At 32.9% G+C, this 18,802-nt stretch overlaps 5 protein-coding genes and 1 pseudogene across 8 annotated transcripts; all 6 read right to left on the bottom strand.

Annotated features, from left to right (window-relative positions):
• On the bottom strand, positions 1 to 3,298 carry LOC105432424 (odorant receptor 10-like). Its single transcript, XM_089076311.1, has 6 exons — positions 2,678 to 3,298; positions 1,860 to 2,296; positions 1,241 to 1,340; positions 1,022 to 1,132; positions 784 to 939; positions 1 to 548 (listed from the first exon to the last, which is right to left on the bottom strand). Exons 1-6 carry the CDS (start codon positions 3,089 to 3,091, stop codon positions 495 to 497), a joined length of 1,272 nt encoding a protein of 423 aa, XP_088932437.1. The 5' UTR covers positions 3,092 to 3,298; the 3' UTR covers positions 1 to 494.
• Positions 3,299 to 3,491: 193 nt separating this feature from the next.
• On the bottom strand, positions 3,492 to 6,249 carry LOC105431998 (odorant receptor 4-like). 4 transcript variants are annotated; one of them, XM_011646559.3, is made up of 6 exons: positions 5,774 to 6,190; positions 4,997 to 5,424; positions 4,312 to 4,411; positions 4,103 to 4,213; positions 3,852 to 4,007; positions 3,492 to 3,629 (listed from the first exon to the last, which is right to left on the bottom strand). In XM_011646559.3, exons 1-6 carry the CDS (start codon positions 6,173 to 6,175, stop codon positions 3,576 to 3,578), a joined length of 1,251 nt encoding a protein of 416 aa, XP_011644861.2. In that variant the 5' UTR covers positions 6,176 to 6,190; the 3' UTR covers positions 3,492 to 3,575. The 4 variants fall into 4 exon arrangements, with proteins under 4 accessions (XP_011644861.2, XP_088932095.1, XP_088932097.1 ...); XM_089075969.1 differs by lacking the exon at positions 3,492 to 3,629 and having other exon boundaries at positions 3,640 to 4,007; positions 5,774 to 6,249; XM_089075971.1 differs by lacking the exon at positions 3,492 to 3,629 and having other exon boundaries at positions 3,640 to 4,007; positions 4,378 to 4,411; positions 5,774 to 6,249.
• Positions 6,250 to 8,894: 2,645 nt separating this feature from the next.
• On the bottom strand, positions 8,895 to 11,384 carry LOC105432429 (odorant receptor 10-like). Its single transcript, XM_025219571.2, has 4 exons — positions 10,221 to 11,384; positions 9,851 to 9,950; positions 9,484 to 9,594; positions 8,895 to 9,362 (listed from the first exon to the last, which is right to left on the bottom strand). The coding sequence occupies exons 1-4, from the start codon at positions 11,012 to 11,014 to the stop codon at positions 9,177 to 9,179; spliced, it is 1,191 nt and encodes a 396-aa protein (XP_025075356.2). The 5' UTR covers positions 11,015 to 11,384; the 3' UTR covers positions 8,895 to 9,176.
• Positions 11,385 to 11,542: 158 nt separating this feature from the next.
• Positions 11,543 to 13,380, bottom strand: LOC112552953 (uncharacterized; annotated as a pseudogene).
• Positions 13,381 to 14,028: 648 nt separating this feature from the next.
• On the bottom strand, positions 14,029 to 16,667 carry LOC105432011 (odorant receptor 4-like). The gene is made up of 4 exons (XM_011646579.3): positions 15,064 to 16,667; positions 14,879 to 14,978; positions 14,610 to 14,720; positions 14,029 to 14,252 (listed from the first exon to the last, which is right to left on the bottom strand). The coding sequence occupies exons 1-4, from the start codon at positions 16,011 to 16,013 to the stop codon at positions 14,058 to 14,060; spliced, it is 1,356 nt and encodes a 451-aa protein (XP_011644881.3). The 5' UTR covers positions 16,014 to 16,667; the 3' UTR covers positions 14,029 to 14,057.
• On the bottom strand, positions 16,609 to 18,689 carry LOC105432438 (4-vinylanisole receptor-like). The gene is made up of 5 exons (XM_089080782.1): positions 17,456 to 18,689; positions 17,297 to 17,396; positions 17,014 to 17,124; positions 16,734 to 16,902; positions 16,609 to 16,616 (listed from the first exon to the last, which is right to left on the bottom strand). Exons 1-5 carry the CDS (start codon positions 18,262 to 18,264, stop codon positions 16,609 to 16,611), a joined length of 1,197 nt encoding a protein of 398 aa, XP_088936908.1. The 5' UTR covers positions 18,265 to 18,689.
• Between the last annotated feature and the right edge of the window lie 113 nt (positions 18,690 to 18,802).

The following is an 18,802-nucleotide window of genomic DNA, read 5'->3' as shown; positions in this document are numbered from 1 at the left end:
TTGCGCTCGTGTTGCGGTCATCCTTTCGTCTGTTGATAGTCTGACAGATCGTGTGTGTGCGACAGGAGAGCAGTCGTGCACAGTGCGTACTTTACGACTTGTTAGTTCTAGTTTGAAAAGGGACTTCTGTCATTTCATTTAAATTTTATTTATCTGTGTTTGAATATTGAAGATATCAGAAAAGTCAAAAACAAAACTAAGAAAATTATACAAAATTTAAATACTTCTGTTCTGTTTTATTAAAGTTGGATTGTTTATTACCATATGAGAATTAAACAAATAATTATTTGATGATATAGGAATAATTTAGCGGCAACAGTTAGCAGGATAAGAAAAGTGCGAAGATGCAAAGATGTGCAAATATATAATATAAACGTTTTATTTTGTGAATAATATTATTTTGTATGTACATTACATTCATTCTACGTTGAACTGGTAAGCTAAATTAAAATAATTTTTTTTGTTAAATCTTACATAATATATTTCAATTATATTTATATTACTAACGTTCGTAGGAAGCTCAAATACGCCACGCTAGTTTTCATTACCTAAAAAAACATATTAACAAACACAAATAATATATTCTTTCTACTTCAATAATTTGGTTTTTTTTTTATAATTTTTTATAATCCATTATTTAACACTATTAATATGAATATTATACAATCATAGAAATATTCATTCATTTTCTGTATAATGTCCGTCTTACAAGTTTAAAATTTTGAATATTTTTCAAATATTGAAATAGACTGGGATATTGCATAAATATATAGAATATCTCACATTTCCGAAGGTCGTTAGTGATAAATCTACCATTCTACCAGCACTGATTTTTATAGGATGACTGGACATCGCTAGTATCAACAAAAGATCGCGAGCTGATCTTGGCGATAATTCATACCAGTTAATTAAATAACATATCGATCCAATGTAACTACTCTGCAATATCAGTTTTGAACAATTATTTAATTACGATTACAATTACAACCTATTTTGACGTAAGTTAAGTAAACATTATTACCTTTTCCATGAGAAGTTCACCAATGTAGCATAATATATAAATATTGAAGCAAAATGACACAAAGAGCATAAGGTAAGTCACTAAGCCAATTTTATCGTTCGCTTGCCAATCCTACCAAAGTTTAAGTAGCAAATGTAATTTTATAAAATAATTTTATAAAATAATCTTTTGTTAAAAGAATTGTTGGATTTTTTTGGTCCTTAGTATATATTAGCGCACCACTATACAGTAGTATTCGAGCAGACATATCGTGCATAGAGAACTAGTGAATTCCACTAAACACACTTCTTGTAAAAGTTCCTCTACTACGGCTGCAAATCTGGAATGAGTCACTCCAATTTGTACAAAATAACTTGACTACATTGTCTTGCCTATTCTTAAAATATAAAATGTTTAAAGCTGCGATATATAATTGCATAAGACAATGCATGCTTATAGTTTGCGCATTATCTAACGCATAATAACACCGCTCATTGTATTTGAAATCACCTGTTGCATTTATTCTTCCGTCACGTTTAATATATGTTCACATATAGTACAACAAAATAAAAAAATTAAACAAGTTATGTAAATGAAATTATATATAATGTTAACTCTTTTGGTACAAAATTAAATCGGAAAATTTTTTTGCTAAATTAATTATATTTATTCAACCGCAACTATAGGAATAGCATTGTGAACATTTTGTAATAACTAGTATTTTAAAATATTTTTTTGTAATTTTTTTAGGCTGCAAATTATTAAATTTCTTAGTTGCAAGTTTTAATTCCTCGTATCGATAAATTAAATTCCTCATATCGATACTGTAAAATTTTAAAAGAATTATCAAGCGAGTTACCTTATTACTTTTATGTGGTTCTTCACAATCGTAGCGATTCGATGATGAACATACGGATTTTGCTTGAATTTTTTTCCAGTTAATAGATCTTCTAATCGTGATACGAGCACTTGAATTTGGCCACATGCATGAGTGGCGAACAAAGCGGCCATTCCACATGTGCCAGCTGTCACTGAGTATATAGTGTATCCGCACACGCAATGAACCGCATATACAATTTCGTATGTCGGACTAATCTGAGACTGTCGAAATCCGCTGTAAGTCGGATACACGAGCGGTCTGATAGTTTGATTGTTGATTTTATGTTCAGAACAGAACGGTAAAATAAGATGATAAATGATGCCCGCGACGTACATGAAAGATGCGCTGATTATCGTCAGCCTGCGACCGGTGGCAGCGTACCTCAGCATTTGTTCGCGATCAGATTCGAATGTTACCTGTCACAGTATTGCTAATAGCTTTTATTTATTTATATAGAAAAAAATTTATCTCAAATATCATTCCAATATTTATCTCAGATTATTATGAACATTTATCAATTTAACAATTTAATTTTCTCTTTTCGAATCAAATTATGCAAATGAAGAAATATTAATTATGTATATTAAATTAATTATAAACGCATTTTGACTTATTAAATATAACAATTATCACTTTTTGTAGTTATATGATATACGCATTTTTTAATCATCGATAAGAATTATAGTTTTAGAATGAACTTAGAATTAAAGTTACTTTAATCACATGGGTTTTTTTTATCCAAATTATTTTTTTGACGAAGTTTATTACACCAGGGCGATACATCAGTTATCACCGACCTGCCACCAGTCGTTCTTCACGTATTCGATGCAACGCAGTATCTTAGGACGACGTATCACAAGGATGGAATACTTCGTCATAGCGGTGAGACAGAAGGCCAGCAGGCCGAAGAGCTTCAATCTTATGATGATGTCCTTCTGATCGTAGACTATATGCAGGGCGCAGGGTATCATCGCGAAGCTCAACGCGAGATTGCAGATCGCGATTGCGATCTTGGATACATGTCGTCCGATGCCTCGGATCGCGACTGGCCAGATACCGAGCGAACTCAGAATCCAGGTATTCAGCTTAAAGACGTATTGAATATCTCGTTGATAACTGGAATTCTGTAACGTCGCAGGCTCATGGTGTATACTGGACATGTTCGCGGCAACAGATTTCACTATAGACTGTATAAGGTGGACGCGCGGCATTGATTGCAAGGTCGTGCGCTTGCGCTAGCATTGCAGATGGTCCTCTCGCAATATCAACGATAGTCAATGACTGACAGATCGTGCATGCACGTACTGTGAAGTGATGACATTTTATACCCCGGAAATCAAAATATTGTTGTTTCATTTACAATTTTTCGATCGTGATTAATTATTTGAAATCAAGTAAGTTTGACAAAATTTAAAAAAGTATTTATAGTTTTTTATTTTATTTAATTGGCAAAGATAAATCAACTCTGTGTTGTGAAAATAAAAATTATAGAAATTATAAATTGTGTGTAGGATGATTCAACGGCGTAATGAACAAGAAAAAGGAGGTTGAATAAACAGTTCCTCTTTGATATTGATGTAGTATTATTTTATATAATATGATATATATCACGAATCTAATTGAACAGTCTATATATAGTTAGATCAAACTCAAAATACTTTTTAATATATCTATTATATAAATATTTTGATTGATTTACATGACTAACGTCCGCAGGAAGCTCAGATACGCCACACTAGTTTTCAGTACCTAAAAGAACCATATTAGTATGATGGTGTTTTTTGGTCATGGTTTAGTTTCTTAATGTTTAGAATAAAATCTATTGATAAATTCATTACATAAGAATAATATTAAATAATTTTGACGACATTGATCTTTTTCGCAGAATTTACTCCGAATTTTGTTTTAAAGTCAAAAATAAAATATAAAAATAGAGAGGAAGATAAAATTAATAAAAATATAATGTCTCACGTTCCCAAAAGTCGATAATGATAAATCTGCCATTCTACCAGCACTAAGCTTTATGGGATGGCTGGACATAACAATAATTAATATCAGACTGCGAACTGATCTTGGTGATAATTGATACCACTTGATCATATAACATATTGATCCAATTTGACTACTCTGTAACATCGGTCTCAAATTATTTAATTATTTAATTATGATTGTGTATTTACAGTGATCGAATTTTAATTATTTTAAAAATTTAATAGTTGCACCTTTTCCATGAGAAGTTCGCCAATATAGCATAATATGTATATATTGAAACAGAAAGAGATGAAGAGCATGAAGTAAATTGCTAAACTAAGCTTATTGTCGTCTTGCCAATCCTATTAAATTATAAATCGCAAGTATAATTTTTGCAGGATTTCTTATTATTAATTATCTTTTTTTTTTCTTTTTGAATATACGATATATATTAACTCACCACTATACAGTAGTATTCGAGTAGACATATCGTGCATACAGAACTAGCAAATTCCACTAAACACACCTCCTGTAAAACTTCTTCTACCACAGTCGAAAATCTGGAAATAAGTCACTTTAATTTTTACGAGGAAATTTGAATGCATCTCCTCATATATTCTTACTCTAATATAATTATGTTTAATTGATATCAGATATATAATTTAGGTAAACGTAGACCGGCAAATAATGCTTATAGTTTGAAATTGTTTGATATATATACGGCACCGTTTACTGAAAGAAAGCTTGTAATAGAAGCTTGAACCACCTGTTGCATTTCATATTATATCCTTTACACAATGAAATGAGAATAATTGAACACGTTTTAAACAAAATTATATAATAATATAATGTATTCATCTTATCTTAAACTAAATTAAGATATGACAAAATGAATACACATTAATTCTTAGCTAAATTAATTATAGTAGTTACTTTATAAACAATACTATATGTTAAAACAGCTAGTTCAGCTAGATTTTTTCAAAATTAAATATTTTCAAAAGCTCTTTTATCAGTTATAAACTATTAAACTAATTAATTAAAAATATTTTATAAATGCAGTTTTAAATTTATTCATATCATTAAATTAACATAGACTTTTAAACTAACACGAGCTGAGTTTGAACTGAGTTTTGAATTATTACCTTATTATGCGAACATGATCCTTTACGATGACAGCAATTCGTTGATGAATATTCGGACTTTCATCGTTTAAAAGTTTTTCTAATCGCGATACGATCACCTGAATCTGGCCACATGCATGAGTAGCAAACAGGGCGGCCAATCCACATGCACCAACCGTGATCGAATACATGATGTATCCGCATATGCAGTGAGCCCCATACACAATTTCGTATATCGGACTAATCTGGGATTGTCGAAATTCACTGTAAGTCGGATATACGAACGGTCTGACAGTTTGATTGTTGATTTTGGTCTCGGAAAAAAACGGAATCAGAATCATGTAATATATGATACCAGCAGTGTACATAAAAGATGCACTGATTATCGTCAGATTGCGACCGATGGTAGCATATTTCAGCATCATTTCGCGATCGGATGTGAACATCACCTGTCACAATATTGATGCTAAATTTTATTTACAGATAAATGAGAGATCACCAATCATCAATTTAACTATTTCACTATTATTTTTTTATTTTTAAATTAAAATTGTTACATACAGGTAGAAAAAATTTCTATCAAACCGCATTTTCGTCTACATTGTGAATATTATTTTAGATATTATTACATAACAACATTGCAAGATATTTTTTTAAATAGCAAGAATCATCAGCTTCAAGAGATCAATTATATTAAAATTGAGATCGCACTTGTACTTTACAGGTTTCTTTTTATTCATTTTTAATACTTCAACATTATATTGTGCACATTACGTTATGTTAATTAGCAACACCGACCTGCCACCAATCATTCTTTATGCATTCGATACAGCGTAATATCTTAGGACGACGTATTACAAGGATGCAATACTTCGTCATTGCGGTAAGGCAGAAGGCCATCAGACCGCATAGCTTCAGTTTCATGATGATGTTCTTCTCGTCGTAGATGATGTGCAGAGCGCAAGGTACCATCGCGAAACTTAACGTGAAATTACCGAACACGATCGCGACTTTGGACACGTGTCGTCCGATGCCACGGATTGAGATCGGCCAAATGCCGATTGAGCCCAGAATCCAATTGTTCAACTTGAAAACATATCGAATGTCTTGCTGATGGTTCGGATCCTTTTCGTCGCGTGCACCTGGCATGTTCGCGACGACGCCGACTGTTGAAAACTGCACGAGGCGGACGCGCGGCATTGATTACAAGGTTGTTGGACTTGCGCTTGCGCTCACATCCTTCTGTCTGCACATCGTAACTCACCGTGAACAGTCTGACTGTGCACGATTAACATTGCGTGAAGCGTTTGTACGGAACACGAGCATAAAAACGTATTGCTTCTTGCAGGGAACCGATACGAAAGACATACTTTTTCTATCCTACCTTCAGTTCTTTGAATGATGAAAATGTAAGATTGAATTAAAATGCAAAATATAGATCATTAATATAAAATAAAAATCCATTTGAGAAACAAGTGTGCAGATATTACCAAAAAAATCACATTTTGTTTGCAACGTTTAAATTCTGTAACTGACAGATTGAGCATTTAATAAGGTAAATAAAGTTTAGAGTTAGATATTTCTTTACAGATTTTTCTCATAGTTGAAAAAGTTTATCAAAGAAAAAGTTGTCACAAATATATGAAATATTGCATAATATTTAAAATATTACAAAATTTGCACTTTGAAGTTATGTATTACAATTAATAAAGTTTATAGTAAATACTTCATATGTTGATATGTGCATTTAATGAAATATTTATAAAATTATATATGTGTACATTATGTTGGAATATATTCATTTAACGTAAATCTTCTTTTCAATAAAGAGAAACTTTATAAATATATATTAATTTCTGTTTATACAGTAACTCAGTCTCTTTACATCTATAGAATTTAGAAAACTTTTATTTTTATTTATTTTATATATATTTTTTAATTCGTTTTAAATATATCTATCTATAAATTCTCAGTTTAAACGATTAGATTTAAATACAGAAAACTCTTTCGGCAATCAACACTCACCTCAGTATTTGCACATGATGATTTATAATAATTGCCATAAGTTGCTTGGAATTATTTTGTGCACCTTTTAAAGCTTTCTATGCGATCCATCACGATCTCGATTTGACGACAAGCTACGAACATAGCTGCCAAGCGACACACTGCTGTAGTGACACTAAACATAACAATATCACCAAACCATTGTGCGCAAAAGACAAAAATAGAAGTCGGCATGAAGTACATGTCAAAAATGATCGAAGCCTGGATAAGGTATTGGCTTGATAGTGACATTCTGCTCGTCGGTGGGAGGATTTGACAGGAATCTGGCATCATGGTATGATAAGACAAACCCCCGCAATACGTGAACACTATACAAAACTTGGATAACACATGGCCTTTTGCCGCATTCCTAATCATGATCTTTCGATGATCTTCTTGATCGCGTCAATGTATACTGAAGACGCGAATACATTGCCGAATGTTGTTGTGAATCACGAGAAAGAAATAATTTAACATCGAGATGCTTACATAGACTATCGGATTCAGCATCTTTACCTTAATATCTATAGCACTGTGTTTGGCCAACGTAAAGATGGCCATGGGAATCAGGAGAAAATTGAGCGCGAACCAGCGAACGAGATGATCGCCAGGATCTTTTCGATCGTCGAGATATCCTGATATATCAGCGGCCAAATTCCGAGGACTCGTAGTATTCGACTTCATATCAATATGTTGAGTATGTCCCTCTCGCAGTTTACATTTAAGGAGCTATTAAGTTTGGCCATACTACCGTGTCGATGGCGCGAGGACGACTGCTGTATTTTGTCGGTCGCGTGACGATAAAAAATTGCACATGACCGTTATACATGCTTTGAATAAAATAAAGAAAGGTAAGAGGTAGAATAGCATGCGTGTGTTTGAAAATCAATTTTGTCTCAAGGGGAATCTTTTTCACAGACATATTACCACTCGTGAGGAAAGTTTTTCTGCAGTATATAAAATTGTTTTCCGTGTATTTTTCCACTGAGTGATTGAATCCTTTTTTGGATTAGTAATATGGTGCTATTTAAAATAGAACGATTTATGAAAGCAGAAAAAGTGAATCTCGTGTTTTAATAAATAGATATTTGGAATTTTAAAAGTAAAATATATGAGGATATTGTTTTATTAGAAAGAAATATATATATATATATATATATATATATATATATATATATATTGTATAAAGCATTTTATCAAAAACATATAGACAAATGTCTGTGTCATAATTAATGATATTTAGGGGACAGACTATCATTGTGAAACTTAACACGTGATTACCTGGCATGCAATTTTGGAAGAATGTCCACAAATTGAGATCCTAAATACAGATCGAACCCAAAATCCAATTGTTCAACTTGAAGACATTCGAACTGAAGATATTCGAACTAATGATTGAAATCCTTTTTGTCGCATTTACTTGAAGAGGTATAGGTGGCATGCAAGAAACTCACATTGCAGATATCCTTCTGTACATAACTCATTGTCTATAATCTGATTTTGCCTGATTAACGTTACGCAAAGCATTTGTTTGAAACGCTAATACAAAAACACATTCTTTGAAAACAACGTACTAAGATAAACTTATTTCAATCGTATTTTTAATTCTTTGAATGTTGAAAATGTTAAATTGAATTAAAATTCAGAATGAACATTAATTACTAATATAAAATGAAAATGCATTTGAAAAACATTAATGCATTATTATTAAAAAATTATATTTTGTTTGTTACGTTTATATTTTGAAATGAGCATTGCGAAATTGAGCATTTAAGAATACAATACAAATGAAATTTAAATTCTTTTTTAATTTTTTATATTTTATAGTGGTAGAAAAAATTTCAAAGAAAAAGTCATAAATACATGAATTGCACTTTGATGTATTTTTACAAAATTTTAATTTAAGATGAGTTTGTTATTTTACTTATTGACTGTGCATTTAATGAAATATTTATAAAATACGTGTATATTTCGGAATACGTTCATTCATATATAAATTTTTTCAATAAAGAAGTTTTACTGAATATAAATTTGTCCATTGAAGCAGAAGTAAAATATTTTTTAATCAACAAAAGTTCGCAGCAAGTTGAAATACGCAATCGAAGTTTTTATAGCCTGTAAACATTATAAATATTATAGTGATTTTTAATATATCTTTTTACTTTCTAAATAAATAAATTGTACTTACGTTGCCAAAACTAGAGAACGAGAGATTGATTAATTTTCCTGCGGTAATTTTTATCGGACGATGAGATATGCTGATTATTAACGTAAAATCGAGTGCGATTTTTCCTGGTAAACGATACCACTCGATTTCATATGAAGAATATCCGATTTTGCTGCACTAAAGATTTAATCTTTATGTATATGCTATCTGCATACATCATTTCCGTAATTAGCAATATCCAAATGTTTTAATATTCAATTTAATTTACTTTTTATTGTAACAATTTCAATATAAACACCTGTTCTGTTAACTGTTCACCAATATAGCAAAACATAAAAATGTTAAAGACAAATGATACCAATAGAAACAAATATGTCAAAATTGCTATGCTGTCGTTATTGTTCCATTCCTATGAAAATAGCATAATATTTAATCATTAATTTCACTTTTCTCGTTAGCTTAAAGATTTAATTTTACGTATTTTTATATTGTGAATTTTTTTACTTCTTTAGAAAAATATAAAATTACATGTAAAAAAATTCAAAAATATTAATTATTAATATTTATTTTTAATGTTAAGAAATATAAGAAGAAATATAAGAGAAATATAAGAATGTGAATATATTTCTTACTCACTAATCTTTTAACTATTTATAATTTTTTACCGTCATGCAATAATATTCCAGTGTACATATACATATTGTTGATCCCACTATTTCAACCAGACATATTTCGCGTAAAATACTATCAATGCTGATTGAAAATCTGCAAAACTCTTTAATGTAGATCTTTTATCTCGTTTAGCAAATTTTTTTCCTAATGTTTGTAAGGTATTATTGAGTATAATTCAAAGAAGCTAAATATATATTAAACTCTATTTAAACAGAGTAACTCTCTTTAGATTTATGCACATTAAATTTTATTGTCTTTTATATACATTTTTATAAATCTGCAGTTTGTACATACTCAGTTTAAACAATTAGGTAGATCTGATATAGAGAACTTTTTTTACAACAATTTTCCACAAGCACTCACCTCAATATCTGCACATGATGTTTTATGATAACTGCCATACGTTGCTTGGGACTCTTTTGTGCACTTTTTATAAAGTTTTCTATGTGATCCATTACGATCTCGATTTGGCCACAAGCATGAGCTACAAACATAGCTGCCAAGCAACACACTCCCGTGGTTATGTTAAACATGACAATACCAGAGCAACATTGTGCGCAAAAAACAAAAATATAGACCGGCATAAAGTGCAGATCAAAAATGCTGTCGAAGCCTTTCCAGGGCAGTGGTCTGACAGTGCCATTTTGTTCGTCGGTAGGGGCATGCGACAGGAATGGCATCAGGGTGTGATACGACAAACCCCCACAGTACATAAACACTATACAAAACTTGGATAACACATGGCCTTTCGCCGCGTTCCTAATCATGATCTTTCGATGATCCTCCTGCTGCACCACGCGCCAATCTGTACTGAGAACGCGAATACATTGCCGAATGTTCTTATGGCGAATCACGAGAAAGAGATAATTTAGCATCGAGATGCATACGTAGACTAGCGGACCCAGCATCTTTACCCTGTCATACGTGGCACTGTGTTTCGAAAACGTGAAGATGGTCAGGGGAATCAGAAGGAAACTGAGTACGGACCAGCAAAACGCGAACGAGATGCTCGCTAGGATCTTTTCGATCGTCGAGGTATCCGGATATACCAGCGGCCAGATTCCGAGGACTCGTAGTATCCATCGGTTCCATATCAACGTGTTGAGTATGTCCCTCTCGCAGTTCACATTTGACCAGGAGATATTAAGCTTGGCCATACTACTGTGTCGATGGCGCGAGGACGACTGGTGTACCTTGTCGATTGCGTGACAGTAAAAAATTGCGCATGATGCTATAGATGCGCTATAGATGCTTTGAACGAAGTAATGATGACGGGGAAGGGGAAGGATAGCATGCGTGCGTTTGAAAATCAATTTTGTCTCGAGGGAAGTATTGTTCTCACAGTCGTATCGAAAGGAAAGTTTTTTTTGCGATATGTAAAACTGTTTTTCGTTTATTTTTCCATCGAGTGAACAAATCCCTTTTTAGATTGAATAATATTACTCTGTAAAATAATGAAAGCAAGAAAATTGAGTGTTATATCTTCATAATAAGTTGATATTTGGGGTCTCTAAAAATATTTGGAGATTTTCAATTGATAGAAAGTAATATAGGTATAAATATATTACTGTTATGTATCTTTTGAAAACATATAGATAAATATCTGTATATACTGTATAACTATTTACTTCTTGTTAATTTTAAAATCTAAATTAATTTCTTATAGATTTATGCATTAAATGATTTATTTAACATACTTTGAACATATGTAAACCTTAAAAATATTTATTAATGATTTTTGCATCAAAGATGATTAGAATGATTGCATTATTATATCAAACGGCAGTACGAAGCAAGTTTAAATATGCGACTGACGTTTTCAGCCTATAAAACGCACTGCAATATTATATTAAAATTTAAATCTAATTATTTTCAATCTCTACAATTTAATATATTTTTATTTCTAACATTAGAATAAACAATACTTACGTTTCCAAAATTTGCGAAAGAAAGATTTATTAATCTTCCAGCGGTAATTTGTACTGAGTGTCGAGATATATTGATCATTAACATTAGATTAAGAGCAATTTTTTCCGATAAGTTATACTCAATTTTGTACGAAGTATTATAGGTATGTCCTTCGTATTCCCGACTTTACTGCACTATATATCCAATCTTTTATATTTGTTTTAAATCAATGGTGTATATTATTTAAATACTTAGAATTGGCCAAAATTAAATTCTGCGAAATCATGGTAATTAAATATGTAAAATTTAAACATAAGCACCTGCTTCGTCAATAATTTGCCAATATAATAAAATATAAAGATATTTTGAAGACGAATGAAACGAATAGAAAAAAATATGTGAAGATCGCTATACTGTCGCTATTGTTCCACTCCTACGAATGGAATATCATTTCACATATTATGACGGGAAATATAATTAGAGTTTTACAAATTTTTGCGTTACTGTTTGAGTAAATATGAAATATTTAATTATCGTTATCAGAGAATATTCTACCAAGCATATTATCAACATCGTTCCCCCTACTAGACATATCTCGCGCAAAGTTTTTTTCAATACTAGCTGAAAATCTATAAAGTGCCATAGTTTAATATCTGCCAAATATTTTTAAAGAAAGTTAAACATAATTTTTTATTGACTGATAATATTTTGAATAATGTTTTATATATTATTAGTAAAAAAATTCGCAAAAAAATTCAGACTATATTATTGTGCAGATATCTTTCTTGAAAAGTATAGATAATTATTCAGTAAAATGCAATAATAGTACTTACCTCAATGTTCGTACGTGATGTTGCACGATAATCGCTATGCATTTCTCAAATTTTATATGATTCTCCTTTACTAGTCTATCTTGAAAAGATCCTCCACTCGAACTATCACGATGTCAATCTGGCCACATGCATGAGCGACGAACATAGTCACTAAGCAGCACACCGACGTGGTGATGTTGAACATGACGACACCAGTAAAGCATTGTAGGGTAAAGGCAAACACATAAATCGGCATTAATTGCAAATTGAAGATAATGTCGAAGCCGAGATAAACCATTGGCCGGATGGTAAAGTTTTACTCGTTTGCGTCAAGTGAATTCGATAGGAAAGGCATTACCGTGTTGTAGGACAAATCGCCATAATACATGAACATTATACAGAATTTTGGATAGCAAATGGCCTTTCTCCGCGTCTCTGATCATGATTTCTCGATGATATTCCTCTTGAACCATGCGCCAGCCTACAGTGACGACCTGAAGCATTTCGGATATTCTAGTACTACGTACTAGCAGGAAAAGATATTTCAGCATGGAGAAGAACACGTAGTCTAGCGGGCCAAGCATCTTCATCTTCTCGTTCATAATACTTTGGTCCGTGAAGATGTATATACTGATGAGTATCAGAAATAAACTGAGTACCGTCCAGCATGACGCAAACAAGAAAGTCGCTAGAATCTTCTCAATCGTTGTGGTATTTGCGTATATTAATGGCCAAATCCCAAAGATTCGCAGTAACCGATTCCATATGAGCATATCGATAATATCCTTCTTATAGCTCACATTAGATCACATTGTTATTTTGCTCATATTGCCGTGTCGAACAACTGGCTTATATCATATCGATTGTAGTGAGACAATAGAAAATTTGCGCATGACCACAACTACTTTTGACAGCATATTAGGGAAGACAAAAAAAGAAGAAAGGGAAAGGAGAATGGCAACATGCTTGAAAAATCGACTTTATAGTAGTGATGTATAACTTCAATTCATAGGATCACCTGCAAAGATGATTGTTCTATTGTGTAAAAATGGCTACGTGTTACTTTAAGTTTAAAAATACTTTTCGGTTGGTGCGAAATAAAATATAATTTGATGACTGAAAAGTAGAACAAACATCAGAGAAATGTATGTTTCTGTTAAATATTTAACAAATAAATATTTTTTTGAATTTATGTTATTACATGATGAAGGCATTCATCTAGTATAAATATTTTGAATAATTTATAGTTATTTTATTAATATTAATTATTCTGCACAATAGCTATTATAATAAAAATATATCTATATGGCAAAATTTAAATAATATAGGCTTTGATACATGGAATATAATTCTATTCCGTAACCGTACGAAGTAGATTTAGATATACTACTGATGTTTTGAGTACCTGAAAATGATAATAATCTTAGAACTGTAAAAATAAGATATAAGAAAATAAATTAATAATCACGTTCAATAACAATTAAGTGAGTGGTAACAATAATATGTGTAAAAAACTCACGGCACCGAAAGTGTTAATAGATAAATCGACAATTTTGCCAGCTGTGAGTTTAGGCGGATAATGAGACATCGCGATGATCAATGTAAGACCGAGAGCTTTATTCCCGGATAAATTATACCAATTAATTCCATAGACAGCTAAACCAATTTTGCTGTACTGATAAAAATATAAAATAATACAGATTTGTTCGTATCACGTGCAAGTCTCTATATTTAAATTTCTTCATATATTAACATCTATTTTTATATGTATAATCTTAAAGTCTATAAATTATAGACTTTAAGATTGTACATATTTGCATTTAATCATATACCGAAAATATTGAAAAATTTTGATTAAAATCTTAACAATTCAAAAGATATTAAACTTGTTTTAAAAATAGATGTTAATAATAAGATTTATATTTTTTTCTTCTCTCTCTCTTTCTCTATTGTAATTTTTTATATTGCAAAATTAAACCGATTAATGTAATATAATTAAAACCATAAAAAATTTTCTTAAAAATATCATTACCTGTTCCACGAGGAGTTCGCCGATATAACAAAATATTAAAATATTGAATGTGAATGATATTAACAAGATGAAATACGTCAAGATCGCCACAGCATCACTGTTTTTCCACTCCTAGGATGGTAAAACATGTGACTATATCATTTGATGCGTATTATTTGACAAAACTTATAGAGGTAAAACTTGTAAAGGTAAATTAAATTTTGCACATTAACGTAAAATAAGTTTACACCCAATTCTAAAAAGGACATATTATTTGTATCTTTTTCTACCGTTAAGCAATAGTACTCGAGCAAGCATATGATCAGGGTGGAAGCCACTATTTCCATCAGGCATATTTCGCGTAGCACTTCCTCCACGTTGTTCGAAAATCTAGAAGCGTGTTACGTATCGGTCCGAAAATCTAAAAAACGCCGCGTGTATTTACTTGGACACTTCCGTAGCATTTTCCACTTACCTCAATAGTCGCACGTGATGCCTCGCGATCACTTTCAGACGGTTCTTCACCGTCATGCCGTTGCTCCATTTTCCATCGACCAGGTCGTCTAACAGCGTCATCAGTATTTGTATCTGTCCGCACGCATGTGTCACAAAGATCGCCGCTAAACTGCACGCCGCCGTCGTAACATTATACGTGACCAGCGCAAACAGGCAATGGATGCAGAACACAATCTCATAGGCGGGGCTGGCTCCGGGATCGAAAAATATATCATAACCGGGATAGGTGTGCAGTCGGATCGTATAGTTCTCGTTGATCTTGCGTCTGGAAGATAACGGCATGATCGTGTGGTAGGACAGTCCGCCGGTGTAAAGAAAGAGCACACACAGCGTGGTAAGCCTACGTCCCATTAGCGCGTTCTTCAGCATCATCTCGCGATGATCTTGATGCCGAATGACCCGCCAATCGTCTTCAACGTGTCGAATGCACTTTCCAAATGCAGCGGCGCGCGCACCGAGGTAACAATACTTGATCGTGCTGGTCAGGCAGAAGCCAACCGGGCCGAAAAGCTTGACTTTGATGTTGATGTTTTTCTCGCGGAACAGAGTATACAGTCCGGCAGGTATTAGAACGAAACACAGAGCGGAGAAGCACGTGACGATCAACGCTATCGAGATGAGCCTCTCGCTCTGTGACGGGTGGCCGTAGATCAAGTGCCACATGCCGATCGGTTTCAGGATCCACCGGCACAACTGCATGGTATAACGTATGTCGTTCTCCTGGTGTACATTGTACTCCTCGAATTTCTTTCCTGAAAGCCGGGATCGATCGTGCATGCTGTCGCTCGCGAAGTGCAACGACGACTGAAACACGCGGACGTTGCGCGGACGCTCCGCTGTGTCTCGCGACGCAAGCGCGGGGAAATAATGATTCCAGCATTGCGTGCATGTGCGTTTCATGTCTGTCATATATGACAATGTACTCAGTTATACGTACGCAGGTGATTGACTTGGTTACAACCCCCTTGGTTACAGTTTATCCGAGGGCTCAGTCAGTGATGTGCAAGTGGGAAGGGATAGGAAGTTCATGAGTTCTAATGTAGTTACTCATATTGCATAGTTTCGATATTTTTTGAGTGACGTATTGGAAGTAACTATTTTTGCAATTTTTTTAAATATTATCTATATGTAACATGTGATGTAAACATATATTTTAGATATTGTTTTACAATTTAGTTATTTTCTTGTTTATTTTCTAAGGTAAAATTTCTAATAAATTATAATTTTTTTTTAACATTATATTTTTTTATCTCACGATAAATCAATCGTAAATTAAATAGTATTAATAAGTTAATTTTATATATTAATATTTTATTTCTTTTAAGGTGATGAATAATGATGAAAATGATATATACACATTATTTTATTATCAATTTCTATACATCTCTTGAGAAAATATATATATATCTACATGTAACAAAATTGTTATCAAGAATGATAAACAGAACCTTGTAAGTTTTATTACGTCACTGTCCGAAGTAAATTTAAATACACTACGGATGTTTTAAGCACCTAAAAGCAACACGAATTTTGGAAATATTAAATTAATAATGTAACAATAATAGTACATTATATGAAAAAAGAAAAAAATAGGTTAGATATGAAAATAGTTAAAATAAGTAGTAACACTTATGAAACTCACGGTACTGAAAGTATTAAGAGATAAATCGCAAAACTTGCCAGCTGTAAGTTTAGGTGGATACTGAGACATTGTGATGATCAATATGAGATCAACAGCCTTATGGCCTGGTAAATCATACCAATTAAGTTCATACGCAGCCGAGCCAACTTTGCTAAACTAATCAAATATAAATATTCAAATAATCATATTTATTAATATTTATTAAAAAAATAGGACATAATTAATAAGACATATTAATAAGAAAATTTTTATATTAAAAAAAAGTACCTCTTCCACAAGGAGTTCACCGATGTAACAAAAGATTAGAATGTTAAATGTTAAAGATATCAATAAAATAAAGTACGTGAAGATAGCCACGGCATCGCTATTCTCCCATTCCTGAGAAGATAAACAAATAAGTATTGATAATTGATCAATGAAAAAGGAAGATCTTCTTCACCTCACTACAATAATCATAATGTTAAACGAATAACTCTATCACAAAGAGTGTAATAGAATATATTATTCATATAAAAATATTTCTTTTTCGTAATATTCATTATCTTCTTACCTTCAAGCAGTAGTATTCGAGCAAGCATATAATCAAAGTTGCCGCCACCAGTTCCATTAAACATATTTCACGTAGTACTTCCTCCACATTGGCCGTAAATCTAGAAACGCGTTTAAACGCGTATAAATTATTAAAGAACTTTCCCCATTTTCATCTCACCTCAGCACTCGCACGTGATGTTTCGCTATCAAACTCAGACGTTTCTCCACGGTAATATCTTTATTTCTTTCTCCTATAACCAGATCGTCCAAGAGTGTCATCAATATTTGCACCTGTCCACACGCGTGCGTAGCAAATATCGCTGCCAAACTGCACGCTGCCGTCGTGGCGGTGTATTGTATCATAGCGGACAGGCAGTGCATGCAAAAGATGATCTCCCAAGCGGGACTGATTTGAGGATCGACATAAAGATCGTATCCGGGATAAACTAGTGGTCTACTCGAGTAGCTGCCGTTTATCTCCGTCTTGGAGGACAATGGCATGATGGTGTGATAGGACATCCCGCCAGTGTAAAGAAAGAGCACACTTAGTATGGTAAGTCTGCGGCCCACCAATGCGTTCCTCAACATCATTTTGCGGTGATCCTGGTGTTGCACGACCCGCCAATCTCTCTCGACGTGCTCGACGCATCGTCCAATCGCCGAGCCGCGCATTCCGAGGAAGCAATACTTGACCGCGGAAGTTAAGCAGAAGCCAATCGGGCCGAATAGTTTGACTTTCATGTCGATGTCTTTCTCGCGGAACAGGGTGTACGGACCGGAAGGAACAAGTACGAAGCACAGAAGAGAGAAGCTTATAAGAATTAGGATTATCGAGAGGAATTTCTGCCTTTGAGACGAATGGCTGTAGATCATATGCCAGATACCAATCGGTTTCAGGATCCGCCGGCACAGTTGCATGGCATAACGTATGTCGTGCTCGTAATGAACATTATATATCCTGTCTGGAAGTTGAAATCGATCGTGCATGTTGTCACTCGTGAAGTGCAACGACGACTAAAACACGCGGACGTTGCGTGAACGTTCCGTCTCTCGCGACGCAAGCGCGGGGAAATAATGATTCCAGCATTGCGTGTATATGCGTTTCATATCTGTCACATACAACAATGTACTCAGTCATACATACGCGGATAATTGATTTTCCCTCTTGGTCATAGTTTATCCGAGAGCTCAGGCAGTGATGTGCTCAGGCAGTGGGAAGGGATCGAAAGTTCACGAGTTTTAATATAGTTGCTCGTATTGCATAGTTTCGATATTTTTTGTGAGTGACGTATTGGAAGTAATTATTTTTGCAATTTTTTAAATATTATCTATATGTAACATGTGATATATAAACATATATTTTAGATATTGTTTTACAATTTAATTATTTTTTTGTTCATTTTCTAATGTAATAAATTATTATCTTCAACATTATATATTTTTATCTCATGATAAATTAATTGTAATTTAAATAGTATTAATAAGTTAATTTTATATATTAATATTTTATTTCTTTTAAGGTGAA

Source organism: Pogonomyrmex barbatus, unplaced genomic scaffold (assembly GCF_055798465.1).
Source record: "Pogonomyrmex barbatus isolate J1 unplaced genomic scaffold, ASM5579846v1 scaffold1, whole genome shotgun sequence".
Classification (NCBI taxonomy): Eukaryota; Metazoa; Arthropoda; class Insecta; order Hymenoptera; family Formicidae; genus Pogonomyrmex; species Pogonomyrmex barbatus.
Note: the sequence above shows the minus strand (reverse complement) of the source record. Positions and strands in the feature narration are given on the sequence as shown.

Excerpts from the sequence above, each read along its gene's own strand:
- LOC105432429 (XM_025219571.2), bottom strand. The coding sequence starts at position 11,014 with ATGGCCAAGCTTAATATCTCCTGGTCAAATGTGAACTGCGAGAGGGAC. Across the intron at positions 9,595-9,850 it reads TGGAATATTATTGCATGACG|GAATGGAACAATAACGACAG; the intron begins GTAAAAAATTAT and ends CTATTTTCATAG. Across the intron at positions 9,363-9,483 it reads GTGAACAGTTAACAGAACAG|TGCAGCAAAATCGGATATTC; the intron begins GTGTTTATATTG and ends TTAAATCTTTAG.
- LOC105431998 (XM_089075969.1), bottom strand. The coding sequence starts at position 6,175 with ATGCCGCGCGTCCGCCTCGTGCAGTTTTCAACAGTCGGCGTCGTCGCG. Across the intron at positions 5,425-5,773 it reads TAAAGAATGATTGGTGGCAG|GTGATGTTCACATCCGATCG; the intron begins GTCGGTGTTGCT and ends ATATTGTGACAG. Across the intron at positions 4,412-4,996 it reads GATCATGTTCGCATAATAAG|ATTTTCGACTGTGGTAGAAG; the intron begins GTAATAATTCAA and ends ACTTATTTCCAG.
- LOC105432011 (XM_011646579.3), bottom strand. The coding sequence starts at position 16,013 with ATGACAGACATGAAACGCACATGCACGCAATGCTGGAATCATTATTTC. Across the intron at positions 14,979-15,063 it reads CATCACGTGCGACTATTGAG|ATTTTCGAACAACGTGGAGG; the intron begins GTAAGTGGAAAA and ends ACACGCTTCTAG. Across the intron at positions 14,721-14,878 it reads TCGAGTACTATTGCTTAACG|GAGTGGAAAAACAGTGATGC; the intron begins GTAGAAAAAGAT and ends TTACCATCCTAG.
- LOC105432424 (XM_089076311.1), bottom strand. The coding sequence starts at position 3,091 with ATGCCGCGCGTCCACCTTATACAGTCTATAGTGAAATCTGTTGCCGCG. Across the intron at positions 1,341-1,859 it reads AACCACATAAAAGTAATAAG|ATTTGCAGCCGTAGTAGAGG; the intron begins GTAACTCGCTTG and ends GACTCATTCCAG. Across the intron at positions 940-1,021 it reads GTGAACTTCTCATGGAAAAG|AGTAGTTACATTGGATCGAT; the intron begins GTAATAATGTTT and ends CTGATATTGCAG.
- LOC105432438 (XM_089080782.1), bottom strand. The coding sequence starts at position 18,264 with ATGCACGATCGATTTCAACTTCCAGACAGGATATATAATGTTCATTAC. Across the intron at positions 17,397-17,455 it reads CATCACGTGCGAGTGCTGAG|ATTTACGGCCAATGTGGAGG; the intron begins GTGAGATGAAAA and ends ACGCGTTTCTAG. Across the intron at positions 16,903-17,013 it reads GTGAACTCCTTGTGGAAGAG|TTTAGCAAAGTTGGCTCGGC; the intron begins GTACTTTTTTTT and ends ATATTTGATTAG.